The sequence below is a fragment of the Mytilus trossulus genome, chromosome 13 (genome assembly GCF_036588685.1).
Source record: "Mytilus trossulus isolate FHL-02 chromosome 13, PNRI_Mtr1.1.1.hap1, whole genome shotgun sequence".
In the NCBI taxonomy this organism is placed as follows: domain Eukaryota; kingdom Metazoa; phylum Mollusca; class Bivalvia; order Mytilida; family Mytilidae; genus Mytilus; species Mytilus trossulus.
Window position 1 is genome coordinate 62,549,471 of NC_086385.1, and position 16,861 is coordinate 62,566,331.

Sequence of the window (16,861 nt, forward strand, 5' to 3'; positions counted from 1 at the left end):
ATAAGTCAACATGACCGAAATGGTCAATTCCCTTAGGAGTTATTGTCCTTTATAGTCAATTTTTAACAATTTTCATAAAATTTGTAAATTTTTATTAACATTTTCCACTGAAACTACTGGGCCAAGTTCATTTTAGATAGAGATAAATGTAAGCAGCAAGACTGTTTAGTAAAGTAAGATTTACAAACACATCACCATCACCAACACACATTTTTGTCATGAATCCATCTGCTTCCTTTGTTTAATATTCACATAGACCAAGGTGAGCGACACAGGCTCTTTGGAGCCTCTAGTTTGAAAAAATTACCACGGACGGAAACATGTCGATCTATTAGTTCAGTAATTTTCGTGTCTGCCCATCCATTATGTGTCTGAAGAAAAAATTCCAAAAAATAGGTACCAATTGTATCGAAAGAGAAAATCGAGTGCACCTATTTATGTTAGGGCGTGTTTGAGTTGAGTATTTTGTCTTGATATCGTACAAAGTAAGAATATTTCATACATCGTCTCGCTTCAGATTCTATCATTTTTATATATTAAAGCTACAGTTTGACTTTATAACACAAAAAAATAACAGTACTAAAAGATGAAATATATGGGTCAAGTGAAATACCTATCTAATGAGTCACAAAAACAGGGAAGGTGTGTTTGAATAGCTATTTTTCTACTGAAAGTACTTGAGGACAGTCTTACAAGTTGGATGATGAAAATGCATATCTTCGAAAAATTCTATTTTTTTGTGTGTGATAACTAGGGTTTATAGTCTTCAACCACTAAAAAAATCTAGTCTGACCTTCCACGAAATATTTAATTAGAATTTTTTTAAATGTTTTTGATTTTTCGAAAATTCCACCTGACAACCGATCAGACAATAGTTTTAAGTTGAATCAATGCAGACAAGATCATTAACTGATGCTCATTAGCTAGTTGATACATTTGTCTTTTAAAATATAACTGACATATAAGGATCGTATTGGTGCAATGTGGATAAATTTATCAGTTTCCAAGAGCAAAATTGGTAGCGCGTCATCGCTACAATGGCTTCCATTTCTACGATTGTGAAAATGAACTGGCGTAATGGGGAGATAATTTTGACGAAGTAGGATCCTGACTGATCTTATTTCAACAGACTGTTAGTCTGGGATGTTTTTATTTGTCAAACTGTTCCATTTATGTCTCATGCCTTTATTCTTTATTTAAAACATACTGATGACCCATGAAGACTTGCCATCATGAGTAGCATGTATGACAGGGCAATAATTCTAACCTTTCAATGCATGGACAGTCAGTTCTGTGAAAAAAATAGATCATTATTAATGAACCTTATATAGTGGTATATGAATTGTCTAGTTCCATTTTGGGAAATGAGATACTTGTTCTTATGATGAAGTTACAGTATAATTAAATCATATGAGAAGTGTTAGAAATTCATAATTTATTTAATCACAGGGCTCGATAGTTTTTCAGAAAAAAACATACCTCATTTCAAACAAATGTATTTGAATAAATATAGAAATGTGTCAAGCTCTTCACCATGTTTTAAACATGAGAAACAATAACTCTATGACAACAACTTCTTATTTTAATGCTCTTCACTTGCTTGTTTTATATCTAAGAACTTTATTTCATTTATATCTATCCCCATTTCTATTTATAGAATTGTGTAAGAAGCTTCAGCTTTTTTATCTGCATATTCATTGATGCTTCAAATCAGTTTCATAAATTCATTTGTCGACTAGCATTTTAATTTACAAGGATTTTTATTGCTATGAATAATTTTACTTAGTGAGTATAGTAAATTCAGAAAAAAGATATTGAATGTTGTCTTCATGTAAAACAAATCGTCTTTTCACTCAAAAAAGTTGACATATTTTTTCATTTCTAAAGCATATTTAGTTAAGAAAGACTTTATTATCTCTCTCCTGATTGTTAATTTTCTTATTCTAGATCCCACCGCTATAATCACGCCCAAGGAATCAGCACCACCCCCTGAGAAGGAAATAGAAGAAGAAGAACCAAAGGGTCCAGTTAGAGTTACGGTTCCTGATAATAACGATGAATCTATAAGATCTTTCTTCCACAGCAGAAAAGTTACAGAATTATCCACACAGAAAGTGGACGTATCTATCGACGATTTCAATGAACTATTTATCTTAGCCAATGATATGTAAGTTAGAATCAAATGTTTTGCCTTTTGATGAAATATGTATTGAAATTCTTCATTCGTAAACAACCTTTCTTGTTTATAATTATGGAATAGAATCTTGATTCAAACTTTCAACATTTATAACTACATGGCTTTCTGAAATGTGTATTTTTTACACAGCCTTTAACACTTATATGAGTAGAATCTCTATTATCGAAAAGTTTGAACAGCAAATTTTTAATTTGCTTCAATTTTTTAAAAAGAGATGCTGAGTTATTTTATATTTCTATTTATAGGCTTCCGTCCATTCAGAGAATCCGTCCTAAGAGGAAACACCAGGGAAGCTTCAAGAATCCTCTCAGATCCATCCATAGTACCATTGAGATTAAAACTGAGTACGAAGAGGTCAGCACGGGACTGGCCGAGAAAGAGATTAAACGTATTAAAACAGAAAAAAGTAAGTGTGGGTCAGCACTGGACTGGCCGAGAAAGAGATTAAACGAATTAAAACAGAAAAAAGTAAGTGTAGAACCATTGAGATTAAAACAGAGTACGAAGAGGTCAGCACTGGACTGGCCGAGAAAGAGATTAAACGTATTAAAACAGAAAAAAGTAAGTGTGGGTCAGCACTGGACTGGCCGAGAAAGAGATTAAACGAATTAAAACAGAAAAAAGTAAGTGTAGAACCATTGAGATTAAAACTGAGTATGAGGAGGTCAGCACTGGACTGGCTGAGAAAGAGATTAAACGAATTAAAACAGAAAAAAGTAAGCAGAGAATGCACGTTTTATGCCACAAACCATGGAAATTGGTTTTCTTGAAAGAAAACAATGAAAAAATTGATGACAACATATTTAAAGAAGGAGTTTTTAAAGAAATCTTTCCCACCTACCTAAGACATAAAGACAGGGTCCAGTGATTTAATAATTCCCATAAAAATATTTTTTTTCAATATTCAGGTGTAGTGCATCAGGGCAGCCAATATGGGACAGCCAATGTATATCTGATAGGTCATACACATACAAGGATATACACATATGGGACAGCCAGTTTAACTGTATATCTGATAGGTCATACACATACAAAGATATACACATATGGGACAGCCAGTTTAACTGTATATCTGATAGGTCATACACATACAAGGATATACACATACTATTGCTATATCAGCTGAAATCTTACTGCAATATCTTTGCTTGGTATAAATTAGTAAAGTGTACAACATCTTGTTTTATTTCAGTATCTAAAGGTGCAGGTTTTGCCCAGGCAGCTTTAGCAGGACTTGCCAGTACAGAAGACTTTGCCAGTGTTAACTTGCGTAGAACTGATTCCATGAAAGGCCTTAATTCCATCGATCCATACAAGGACCTCATGCTCCTACATGTCAAAGGTCGTAGACGTACACAAGTCAGACTTGTAGAACCTGTGGCTAGCTCTGTTAACAGTGGTGATTGCTATGTTCTTGTCACACCTGATAAAATCATCCAATGGGTGGGAGAGTATGCCAATGTTATAGAGAAAGCTAAGGCTGCAGATGTAGCATCTTTCATCCAACAGAAGAAAGATCTTGGTTGTAAAGCACCAACCGTCGTAGCAGTTGTTGAGGAAAAGAAACAGTTCATGGGAGCAGGGAAACATTTCTGGTCCGCTCTAGGTGGGCAGGGAACAGTAGGGTCAGCGGGACCACAAGAGGAAGATGAACTCTATGAAAATCATATCGTAGAAACTAACATGATTTATAGACTAGAAGAGAATGCTCTGGTTCCCTATAGAGATTTCTGGGGGAGTGTACCAAAAATAGAAATGCTCAAAAAGGATGAGGTATGCATATGTTCTCATTAAAGTTTGTACAATGTCATCATTGCGTGGTTATAAAATAAGAAGATGTGGTATGAATGTCAATGAGACAAGTCTCCACAAGAGACCAAATGACACAGCTATTAACAATTATAGGTTAATGTATGGCCTTCAACAATGAGAAAAACCTAAAACACATAGTCAGCTATAAAAGGCCTGAAATATCAATGAAAAAACTAGATAACTAATACATGTAGTCAGATTTATGTACAAAATAATGAACGAAAAATAAATTTAGTCTTTCTTGTTTGGTTCATGTAATTATTGCACCCTTCACTCAGACTCTTGTGGAGCACTCTTGTTAAAAGTTGGTATACAGTGTAACATACAGTTAATAATTTGTCCTGCGTTCAATTTATTTACAGCATGAATATTCCATATAAACAAATGCAGAACAGGTTCCACAAAATATTTGTTTGATGATGTATAATATGACGGCTGTTAAACCAGATAATTACATTGGTTGCAATAGATCTACATTGATTTCCCAGTTAAATAAAAACCGATAATTTCAAATGTGAAATAAAGGTGGTTATTTCAATCTTCTGATGCATACAACAATAAGCGTTGTCAAGACGTCGATAACGTCGGATCAAAACAAATTGTGAATGCGTAGGAAAAACATATAGTTCCTTACATTTTCTTCATTAATTTCATAAAAAAAGCCATTAGCCAATGTTATAAAAAGTACAACTAATCACCGTATTTGAATATAAAAATAAGACAACTTGTGACAACCATGTGTCGTTCGGTCATGCGTTGTCTTATTTTTTATATTCAAAAACAGCGATTAGTTATACTATAATGCATGGCTACTATATATAATTATTTATTTCTTCTTCAGGTGATTATATTTGACTTTGGAAGTGAGCTGTATGTTTGGCAGGGGAAGGCTGTTAAACCCGACCAGAGAAAACTAGGTGTCAAGTTAGGGAGGAAGTTGTGGGAGAATGGATATGACTACAGAGCTGCACTGATTAACCCTCTCTGTCCACTCAGAAGTAAGTCTTTGTAACAAGCAAACATTTATCAATCTTATACACATGAATATCAATACATCCGTTAACTTATTTAGTGTTGAAAAATCCCTTTGCAAAGTCTGTAACTGTTTGAACAAATTGAGTATATGTAAAGACCCTACAAAAAAGATTTTTTTTATTTCATCTTTGAATGATTTAATTTTGTATGTAACACGTCTTAACAATGTTATTTTGTTATCAGCCCATAGACATTATTTAGTTATGTGACCGTGACGTCATCAATGGTTTTTCCTGGTTTTCTACGGTTTAAAATGGAATTTAGAATTAAATTATAAGAAATGACGTACACGCGTTATTGTGTGTGCACCAATTTTTTTATGTTATTCCTTTATAGACAGAAAAAATATTACAGTCATTCCTTAAATGTTCCAAAATGTTTATATGATATATAAAATTATGGAATGCCATTAAATGATTTGTGATGAGAATGTGATTTGATGTTTTCAGCTGAGGAGTGTGGTGGTTTAACCATGGACAGTACAAAGAGACCAGAATGGGCATTGTTTGGTAAAGTCAACCAAAATATGGAAACCATCTTGTTTAGAGAGAAGTTTGCTGATTGGCCAGACAATTCAAGGTTAATCAAGGTCAAAGGTCCAGATGATATGTCAGGCAGTAAGGTAAGCCTCTTTACTGTTGAAACATGAAACTTGATCAGACTGTTTGTCTTCTTGTTTGAATTGTTTTACATTTATCATTTTGGGGGCCTGTATTATGTGCTTTGCGGTATTGCACTTCTTTTTTGAGGCCTATTCTGTGTCCCATGTACACATTCCCCATATATTTACTAAAAAGATTACTTTTTAGCTATGATACATACAATATTTAATGGAGAGATAAAGATCTAATGCAATTACCTCTGAGGTATTTAGTAACATCAGTGAAAAAAATCTTAATCAAATTAATTTCAGATACCTTTGATTCAATGAGCAACCTTTTAATATATTTTGATTTTATTTTTGGAACATTTCATAAAACATAAGACTTCAAAAAGTGACCTTTTTCAACTGTGCGTCCCAACCAATTATGACATAGCACACCAATCCCACCCCACAAGTATTGGTTTAAGAATTTCCAGTTTCAAAGTGGTTTAAAATCATAATTGGACTTGAATTGATAAAAACAATTTCTTTTTGTAGATGGACTTAGCTGACCTGAAGCCTTTTGATGCTAACCTGATGTTACGACTAAACACTAAGCCTGTGACCTTAGTTCTCGAGGGGTCAAATGTTGGCAGAGGAAGAGAATGGTAAACACAATAATTTGTTTAGAAAAATAATTCGAGTCAATGTTCAATAATTTTGGATGTTACACATCTTCTGATTGGCTGTATTAACTTTCATAGTAGCAAACATGTAGAAAATACATTTTGTGAAATAAACTATATTACTACAGTCAAACCTCCTTAAAGCAAACAATCTGTCTTGTTAGATCATATGCATATTGTTCAACTGTAATAGTACTTCTGCATATGAACCTGAATTTAAAGTAAGATCAATTTTCTCTGGTCCCCTAGGTGACCTTTATAAGAATATTTTACTGTACATGTATACAACTGTGTATTACAGGGATGAGGACATGGATGGATTTATCAGGAAACAGAGTATCGTTACGTTAGGGGTCAAAGTTTGGCACGTGCTGGAGTATGACCACTTTGAATTAGAAGAGACAAGTTACGGACAATTCCATGATGGTGATACCTATGTTGTACGATGGCAATATATGATTACAAATAAAGGTAGGTTTGTAAGTCTCATTCATGAATAGCTATGAACTTTAAGGTGGTACCTAACACTACAGGGAGATAACTCTGTAAAGTCAGCTAAACGTTTTAATTACATTAAATTATTTATGTGCGGTTCATCCTGTCTTCACCTTATAATTAACTGTCAAATTTCAATCTTTTATATATTTTTTTTATTGATATTGGTACAAGAGATTAATGCCAATGGTGGTCTTTACTATGGATTCATTCTATTTATAGAATCTAAGGACTTGAAAGGTTTATAATGTCAATGATCGTCTTTACTATGGATTCATTCTATTTATAGAATCTAAGGACTTGAAAGGTTTATAATGTCAATGATAGTTTTACTCAGATTTATTTCTATTTATAGAATCTAAGGACTTGAAAGGTTCCCAGTCCAGAAGATCTCTGGTTGGTAGAGAAAGATGTGCATACTTCTTCTGGCAGGGTAAAAATTCTACCATCAACGAAAAGGGGGCATCAGCTCTTATGACAGTGGAACTCGATGAAGAAAGGGGACCTCAGGTATGTTAAATCTAAAAGGCAGGTAAAGATCCTATCAGCTCTCATTAATGTTAAATTATATGAAGAAATAGGCCTCTGGATGCGGGAATTTTTCGCTGCATTGAAGACCTGTTGGTGACCTTCTGCTGTTGTCTGTTATATGGTTGGGTTGTTGTCTCTTTGACACATTCCCCATTTCCATTCTCAATTTTATCTTTGATCTCTGTAAAATCTACAAGTGATTTAACAACCGTCAAACAAGTTTAATAAACCTTTTAATGTATCTGTCCCAAGTCAAAATCTTCATAAACAAACAAATTGGATGTAAGCAAATTAAGTTCACTGTATTTACTTCTATAATGAGCAAAATCTGTACCCTATAGTCATCTTTAATTTGTCATAGCAAGATGTTAAACAATTTGAAGAAAAAGTCAATTGCCTAATTTATGAAAATAACCAGAAAACAAATATGATAAATAGCATTTATGTTATAAACCTCAAGAAATATATATTAATATTTTTTTTCAGATTCGGGTTGACGAAGGGAAGGAGATACCATGTTTTCTAAATTTATTTAACGGAGAAACATTAATACATATTGGTAAACGTGAAGAAGAATCGACTAATACTCAAGGACCGTGGAAATGTTACTGTGTTAGAAATGTTTTAGAAGATGAAACCTGTTTGATAGAAGTGTCGGCAGATATATCAAGCTTGAGGAGTAGGGCTTCGTTTTTATTGTTGAACATTCAGACTGGGAAATTATATGTGTGGCACGGTTGTCAGTCTCCTAAACATACACGGAACCTAGCGGTGACAGCAGCTAACAAACTCAAAAATAGGTATGTACTTTCTACATTGTTTAGGTTATATAGAAAAAATATATTATATATTATATATCATAGTCACATCTGTATTGAGAAGAATAAAGACAAAGGAGAGAAATTAGATAGATCTATTATGCTTACTTTTTATATGTTGTCTACTTGAATCAGGTATTATGTCTTTGATTCACAGAAAAGTTTAATCAAAGACTGTTTTGTATCTGTGTCTTGTTAAAATAAGGGTTTATAATTAATAAACATTAATTTGTTCTCAATTTTTATTTCTGAATGTACAATAAACATTTTGCCTTTTATTTTACCTTTTTGAAATTATTATTTATTTATTTTTTCATACTATTGGAATTTTACCATCGACTAAGGTAGATCATCGGTACATGTTTCTCGAAATAGAATTTTCTTATACTTTGCCAAAATGAAGATTTTACTGTGCTCTTTTCAATAATACAATGAAAATGATAGGTCACCATGCTATTTTTCAAGCTAGGAGTCATTGAAAATTGCCTAAATTTGCTAAGAATGATCATGAAAAACACATTTTTGTGCATAAAAAGAAATCTATGAGATAGAATTTTGAAATAAATTGTGAAAAGATAGGTTTTATGATATGTTTTTAGAAAATTAAAAAAAAAAATGGTGTCACCGAACTTTTCTTGCTACAAGTAAAAATTATAAAAATTCCCAATCAGTCTAGTATAAATTGTTAACTAAACAAGTAATCTCACCTTAAATGGCTTAGTTGAAAAAAATTATTCTTAAACACAAATACATTATATTTGTTTAAATATTTTGGATAATGCAATAAATCAGAAAGTTTTCTTCATATAAACAGTCTAACCAATTAAATTGCTCATCTGTCTACAAATTTGCAGATTTGGGCAAATAACTAGACTTATTGTGCACTACAATAGTACAATCCAATATGGCGGTATACCATGAAACTACCTTAAATATTTAAAAAAAAAAAATACAGATTATCCCAAAGAGGTCATAAAAAATAAATGAATGATAACTCAAAGAAAAAAGTACAATACCATGGCAAAAGATGAAACACAATAAAAAGCATGAAAAAAACCTTCCTTATTGGGTAATAGAGAACTTAAGACTGAGCAGTATGAAATAGGTAATGATATATGATTTATGAATAAATAAAAATTATAATTGTAGGTGTGCATTAGAAGTAGGATTAAACAAACAGGCTACCATATCTATGACTGAATTAGAGGAGGGAAAAGAATCGTTAGATTTCTGGAGAGTTATGAATGTCACACGTAACGATCGTTCATCATACTCATCGTTATTAACAGGTGAGCAAATAATCTTATTTTGATTTCATTTTTGGTAAGTTATTGATATATGTATGCTTCTTTTTTTAACATTTTCAAAATTCACTATTAACAGGTACAAGCATTCCTGCCAAGAGTTACTTCCCCTTTACTGCAAATTACTTTTTTATTCAAGTATATAATTTTTTTAAAACACCCTCTTTATTTAGAAAGAGGAAAGATGGACATTTCAAAATTGAGGCACTTTCTAGGAAGAAATGCTTTAAATTCCTATATATAATTTTACATTTGCATTCACAAAAAAAAAAAAAAACCGCTAATATTATTTGAATTCTTATATTAGAATAACAAAAATATTTCTGGAACTTAAACTGTTTTGAATAAGTCTTTTGAAATTCAATTTGTAGGTCTGCATACATCATGCAAATTACTTAGTTTTGGCAAAATATGTTGTAAGTTTGTTGCCCTGCAAGCTTAAGTATTTAAATGATTTTAGATTCTAATTATTCTTTATTATCACTAAGATTTTATATTTGTTTTTTTCTTTCAGTATCTAAAGATTCTCAGTCGATCCGATTGTTTCACATGACAAGTGTGTCAGGGATATTTGATGTTCAGGAAATACTTAATCCCACTAGGGTACCAGATCTAGTCAGTCCATTCCCTGTTCTACAATCAGATATCTACAGAACATCTCAGCCAGGTAAGACATACTTAATCCCACTAGGGTACCAGATCTAGTCAGTCCATTCCCTGTTCTACAATCAGATATCTACAGAACATCTCAGCCAGGTAATGATATATGATCAAAATCACAATATATGTGTTGTTGCTAGTGTGGCTTTATATCTATTCAAGGGTGTTTAAAACCCCCGTAAGTAATATAAGTGTGAATGAAAAGAGATGTTATGAAATCATTAAAACAGCAAGTCAACAACTCCAGCTAACCAAAATAGCCATCTTGAGGTCAAATGGACAAGTCCACATCCCATAAGACATGTTAAAAAACTCCTTCAGTTGAGACAAATTTTGAATAAATTCTGCGGACTGCCAAATATATCAAGCCACAATCTATTCAAGTTGAATTTGTGTGAATCTTAAATAATTTAAACTGCAATATTATACTCATAATAGGAGTTGTCAGTCACACTGTCTGTATCTCAAAATGAAAGGCTTATTAAGAGCAGTGGCTTGTCTGTATTCAATAAAGTGTCCCTGAAGACATATTCTGAATGATCTAATCTTTTTCAGAGTTGTTTATGTTAGACAGTGGTGATGTGGTCTACCTGTGGCATGGGTGGTGGCCAGAAGGAACATCAGAAGTGGAGAACGTCCAGACAGGGTCAGCTCAGGCCAAGTATAATGTTGACCGGCAATGTGCAATACAGACAGCAATAGAATATTGTAAAGGTAAATAATCAGTCAAAGCATTATAGAGGATATAGTCCTCAAAGCTTGGGATAAAGTCATTAGTAGCCTGAATTATTATAGAGGATATAATCCTCAAAGCTTGGGATAAAGTTATTAGTAGCCTGAATTATTATAGAGGATATAGTCCTCAAAGCTTGGGATAAAGTTATTAGTAGCCTGAATTATTATAGAGGATATAATCCTCAAAGCTTGGGATAAAGTCATTAGTAGCCTGAATTATTATAGAGGATAAAGTCCTCAAAGCTTGGGATAAAGTTATTAGTAGCATGACTTATTATAGAGGATAAAGTCCTCAGTACTTGGGATAAAGTCTTTATTAGTTGGATTATAATAGAGGATAAAGTCCTCAGCACTTTGGATGCAATATAAAGGATAAAGTCCTCAGAACTTTGGAGCATTATAAATGATGAAGTCCTCATTTCTGTGGAGTATTATTTGACTATCTCAAACTTTTTTTTCTTAAAAACATATTTGTTTTCCACAATACATTACAAATTAACACATCATGTACATGAAAATTTCATTTTTAAGGCAAACGTTTCCTTCTTATTATGTAAAATTGTGTTACAACTTCACAATAAGTAAATGAATATAAATCAGATAAATAATGAGTCCAGGGTAATGTCAAAAAGGCAAATTTTGTATATGAAAGAAATCTGTGTTTATGTCAGACTTTCTCTTATCATTTCAGTTAAATCACCAGATAATCCATTAAAATCATACGCTGTGTTCGCTGGACTGGAACCATTAGAATTTACTAATCTGTTTCCTTACTGGGAGGTGAACACAACAGCCAGGGAACTCAACCTCAAGGTCAGTCAATACATTCTGAGTAACACACTTTATTAGGGGTGGAAGTGTTTGGGGTTACAGTCATTTCTAAACATTCATACAATTTCTCATGCCAGGTTCAAATTTTATAAGTAACTATTATTTGAAGAAATAGGAAATACATGTATGTTTTGGGAGTAACTAGTAAGCTCTATATCTCTATTAATCTTGGAAGTAAGTAACAAACTCTGTCTGACTTTTGAATATTGGGAAAAACTTTTTAATCAAACTTGTATAAGTTAATGATAGTAGAAAAGGGATGAAACCTTATAATTTTGATGTAATCAGGTCAGAGATGAGGGTCAAAGTTGCTTAAAATACTAAGAATAGCCATTTAAACAAAAACATTTACTGTATTACCACTATAGTAACAGACTTAAAACCATGTTTAAGAGATGCTTACAGTTTATTCATTTTGACCCCTGTCAGTAAATTAATCGACCTTTAATGGGAGAACTTATTTTTATTTCTGTTTACAGGATGGTAAAAAGTACACGGAGTTAACTCCCTTAGAAGAAATATTAGAAAAGATGATGAAAACTCTTTATACTTTTGAAGAGCTACAAGAGCGCCCTCTACCAGATGGTGTTGATGCTTTACGTCTTGAATCATATCTCGGAGATGAAGAATTTGAGGTAAAATATTAAAACTGAGGAAAATATGGAAAATATCAGATTTTGTTATGCTTATGGTGTTGGTTTGCTGTTCATTATTGTCTCTTTTTTTATTATAAAATAGTCTCAAGTTTCTCTGACAGGGTTCATATAACCTTAATCTCATTTTGATGGTTCACTGGTCAATGTTTAGTTTTTGTGAACTTAACTGTTCATCAGATATTAAAAACAAAAGTTGGAGATACTTGGAAAGATTGTAATATGTGTGTGTCTTTCTGGCTGGGTTCATCTGGCTGTGACCTCATTTTCATGTATGGTTAATAATGTTAAGTGTAAAACTTTATATTACAGACCTACAAAATGAATTTAATCATTATAGAGAAAGCAGAAAAGACATTTAAATAAATTAAACTTTTATTGTTGATATCCAGTTATAAACACTCAGTAAGATACTTTATCTTATACTTTGGTCTCTAGTAGATGCTGGTTATTCAAAATCATACAACAGACTACAATCTTAGAAAAAAAACTAATGCTTTGAGCAATTGTTTATAATTGAAGTTTTGTTTTTGTAGGAGTTTCTACAAATGACAAAAGAAGAATTTTACGCACTGCCTGCCTGGAAACAACATGCATTGAAGAAGGATGTAGGACTGTTTTAATGAGATTAGGACATACAAGTAAATAGTGGTAGATGCTACCCATGTCTTTCTCCAGTAATTGTGATAGTAACTTTGTCCAGTTCAAGAAGATGACAACCATACAACAACTGTCTTACTCAGGAAATGTAAAGGGCATTTAGAACAAATCAGGTTGAAAAGGGATGTAACTGGTTTAAGTCACGAAAAAGTTTGTAACGGAAACTAGTTTCATCAGAAATATTAAGCATTCATGCAAAACAGATTTGAAAACATCTTTGTTACTTATAAAGCTTCAAATATATTTTTGAAAATGGTTGACAAACTAAAACATACCAGTGATTCTCAAAATTCAAGGTCATCACTTTACATATCCACATTGTTAAGAATGATCCAAGGGCATAAAGAACAATTATACATAGGAATGATACAAATACATAAAAGAAAAAAAGCGTTACCGAGCACCAATGGTTTGCAACATTTTAAAGGTTGAGCAGGATAATGACCCAGATGCATATTTGTTGTTGCCATTATTTCTATTGGAGGTTTCAGGCAAAGATCAAGAATGCATCATTTTGTAGTCTTATTCCCATTGGAGATTTTAAACAAAGACCCAGAATGCATCATTTTGTAGTCTTATTCCCATTGGAGGTTTTAGACAAAAGTGACTTAAAACAGTGAGGTGAACCTTTTTGTGTGCAATATTAGATTAAGATCAAGAAAATCCTTCACACTCATCTGGCATTATCTTCATCTAGCATTGAGATAGCCTAAAGTAATATGCATTTATATCTATGTCATTAAACTTGTTACTGAGGCATTTACATTAAACCATGTGACTTATTTACATGTGTAGTTAAGTCATGTGAATTAGTCCCATGTGTAGTTAAGTCATGTAACTAATTCACATGTGTAGTTTAGTCAATGACTAATTTACATTGGAAGTGAAGTCATGTAACTAATCTGTTTAATAACAAACAGAAGATTATGTACTTTGAGTGTTTCATCAAAATGAGACTTAATTACCTATTCATGTGATACAGAATTAACGTCCCATTGCTTTTCCCGTAGTCATTTGATACTTATCCAATGCTCAAATCATCATGCAATGATTACATAGTCTTCCAAACAAAGAATTTTCATTTTTATGGAAACTTATTCATTTTTTAACCATGTTACTGACATAAACCAACAGCTACAGTTTGACTTGTAGAGTTTGTTATATAATTTAAAATTTATTTTCTATAACAATGATTTCACTAGGATTTTAGACAGTTATTAAGAAAATAACATGACATTGAATACATGTTAAATTTTATTGACATATTTATTCTAATTATAAAAACCAGGACACCAATAGTACTAAATGCTGTTAAATTATTGATTATTTACATTTGTCTTATTTTACCTATTATGTTTTACAAGAATGTCAGAAACAGACTCATGGAGACATGCATTTCTAAAGGGTTTTTATAGTACTATGACATCATGCTATTAGATAAGATGTAAATGTAAATAATGAAACAGCTAAAAATAGATTCCATAAAGAATATCAAGTTTCCTATATTCCTCATTGATAAATTAATGGTGCTTCTCTCCCCTTAATGTTGCTGTTTATTGCAATATATGTGTGTACTATTGTTTGTTATTATGTTTTGCTTGTTTGTTGATGTTAGTATGTCTATGATGTATATCTTTGACCTTAGTTCTGTTAAAAAGAGAGAGAGAGAGAGAGAGTGAGAAAGAGAGTGCAAGTAAAAAGTGTCTATATATATAACTTTACATTATTTAAGTTCTGCAACAGAGAGAGTCATGTCTATATGTCCAGAGAATGTATACATGAGAGATGATAGTATACAGACTTTTTGACAACAGTTACAATATACAAAATATCACTAGGAAACAATGCCATTGACCTGTAATGGTTTACTTTTATAGGTTGTGACTTGGATGGAGAGTTGTGTCATTGGCACTCACACCACATCTTCCTATATCTATATACTTATATACTAAGATATGAAGTAATATAAATAATGTTTAATTGACTTGATAACTGGAAATAAAATGGTTTAAGTGGAGATATTCTGTTGGCTGTCATAACTCAAAACAGATTTGTATAGGTACAAGCTTTTTGTACAAGCTGCTTGTTTTTCTTTCATGGCAGGAATGTATAAAAATTATATGTTTGTGAGAAAACTGTGGCATTTATATACAGTTCTATTTTCATATTTATTTATATGGCAGATTTTAAGAACCATATCGGAAAAGATTTTAAGTTTTTATTTTAGTGTCTGTGCATTCAAGATGTAAATTTGTATCTATACAGTTATTTCCCCTTACACAAAGACAAAGTTATCCCCCTGGAGAAGAATGATTTTTTGCAAGTACTTCAAACCATTTAAATGGTATTTATATGGTAATTATTATGTCAGGGGAAGAAATTCTGCCTTTTGTGTAAAGGGGAGTAACTCCACATTCTATTTATGTTATTTTTGTATCAAAGATGTATATCTTAGTGATGTAAATGTATTGTCCAGATTTTTACTGCTGAAGAATTTATTTTCTATTGATGTGCTTTTCTGGAGAAGTAAAAGAAATAATTATATTTTAAAGCATTTGAAACAGGCTCATATCTTACTGTCAAAACTATACATTTTATTAAGTTCATTTAAAAACATTGAAGATTCTTGAATTAATCGGTGTTTGGAAAAAGAGTACTGGCCCTTAAATGTTTGTTAAATTGATTTCGTCTGAAAATGGCAATTTTTACGATCATTTAAACCATTTCACTTAACATTTGCTAAAAATCTATAATGGCCTCAAACTTTTTAAGCTTATGAATATTTTTTTTATTTTCCATTTATGTGTTTATGGAATGTTTAGTTCATCGTCTTCATGATATATAAAATTGCATCTTTTGAATGCTTTAAATTATATATATTTAATACTATAAAAAAAGCTTTAATATGATCTCAGGGGGGATAACTCTACCTGCTCTGTCAGGAGAGATAACTCTGCCTGTTTAGTCTGTGATGTCAGGACAGAAATCTCATTTTTGTCACTATGATAAATTATATATTTTTTTTGTAATATTACTAGTTCTGTATATTTTGAATCTTTATGACTGCTGGTGGTCCTTTGTTGTTTATGCTTTTGTTGTCTCTACTTTTGGTAATTTGCTGAATTATTGGTTACTCACAACCTACATAAAACTTCTACGAAAGATTTGTTCAATGAAGAATTTCATAGTCTTAAAACTCAATATAACTTTTTAAGTTTCAGATTTATTTGTTAGATATATATAAACTGTAGTCAATGTATCCCTATAAATATGCAAATTACCATAGAGACATGTGACCTGTGATGAACTTTGTATTGTCACATGTTTATCATGTGATCATTTTTATGTTATGCAACAAAAAAGTGCTTGCAAATGAACTCATAATTAAAGAAATTGAATATATCTTATGACTTTTTTTAGTTTATACACAATGCGGCACAAACAGTCTAAACTACTTGGATGCTGCATTAGTATGTGGAAGTGGACTCAATCATGTTATAAGCGACGGCACATGTGGCCAATAGAAACATTTTCTAGTTTACTACGTTATCTTGTATTGCCTTGACAGAGACAAAGGGAGACAAGTATCTGTTTCCCAAAACGGCGGCAGAATTTACAGATTTGCAATGTGTTAGATTGTTGTTAGGTCTAGTTTAAGGCCACCTGGTAGTGGTAGGTCAATGAAATTTGGTTTACAGTTGTATTAGTATTGGTTCATCTCATTTCTATGGAGATTATTTGGCCTTACCCCCTCATTCATGGTTATAATTGATTGCAATGAGTGTGTAGGTAAAGGTAATAGCTCTGGTTAGCTTGCTTGTTAGCTGTACAGTGAAGTCATTATTAAGTAAGGTATACTAC

At 32.0% G+C, this 16,861-nt stretch overlaps 1 protein-coding gene across 1 annotated transcript in view; it reads left to right on the forward strand.

Moving 5' to 3' along the window:
- LOC134695228 (uncharacterized) overlaps positions 1-16,402 on the forward strand; it is a 142,792-nt gene extending 126,390 nt beyond the window's left edge. Inside the window, exons 20-35 of the mRNA XM_063556439.1 lie at positions 1,948-2,167; positions 2,443-2,551; positions 2,862-2,913; positions 3,390-3,970; positions 4,851-5,007; positions 5,494-5,666; positions 6,186-6,295; positions 6,615-6,784; positions 7,164-7,318; positions 7,826-8,139; positions 9,307-9,446; positions 9,976-10,128; positions 10,677-10,835; positions 11,548-11,669; positions 12,167-12,322; positions 12,877-16,402. Coding sequence (XP_063412509.1) covers positions 1,948-2,167; positions 2,443-2,551; positions 2,862-2,913; positions 3,390-3,970; positions 4,851-5,007; positions 5,494-5,666; positions 6,186-6,295; positions 6,615-6,784; positions 7,164-7,318; positions 7,826-8,139; positions 9,307-9,446; positions 9,976-10,128; positions 10,677-10,835; positions 11,548-11,669; positions 12,167-12,322; positions 12,877-12,963 — 2,858 coding nt within the window. The 3' untranslated portion in view covers positions 12,964-16,402. The remainder of the gene's footprint in view (positions 1-1,947; positions 2,168-2,442; positions 2,552-2,861; positions 2,914-3,389; positions 3,971-4,850; positions 5,008-5,493; positions 5,667-6,185; positions 6,296-6,614; positions 6,785-7,163; positions 7,319-7,825; positions 8,140-9,306; positions 9,447-9,975; positions 10,129-10,676; positions 10,836-11,547; positions 11,670-12,166; positions 12,323-12,876) is intronic.
- The last annotated feature ends 459 nt before the right edge of the window (positions 16,403-16,861 follow it).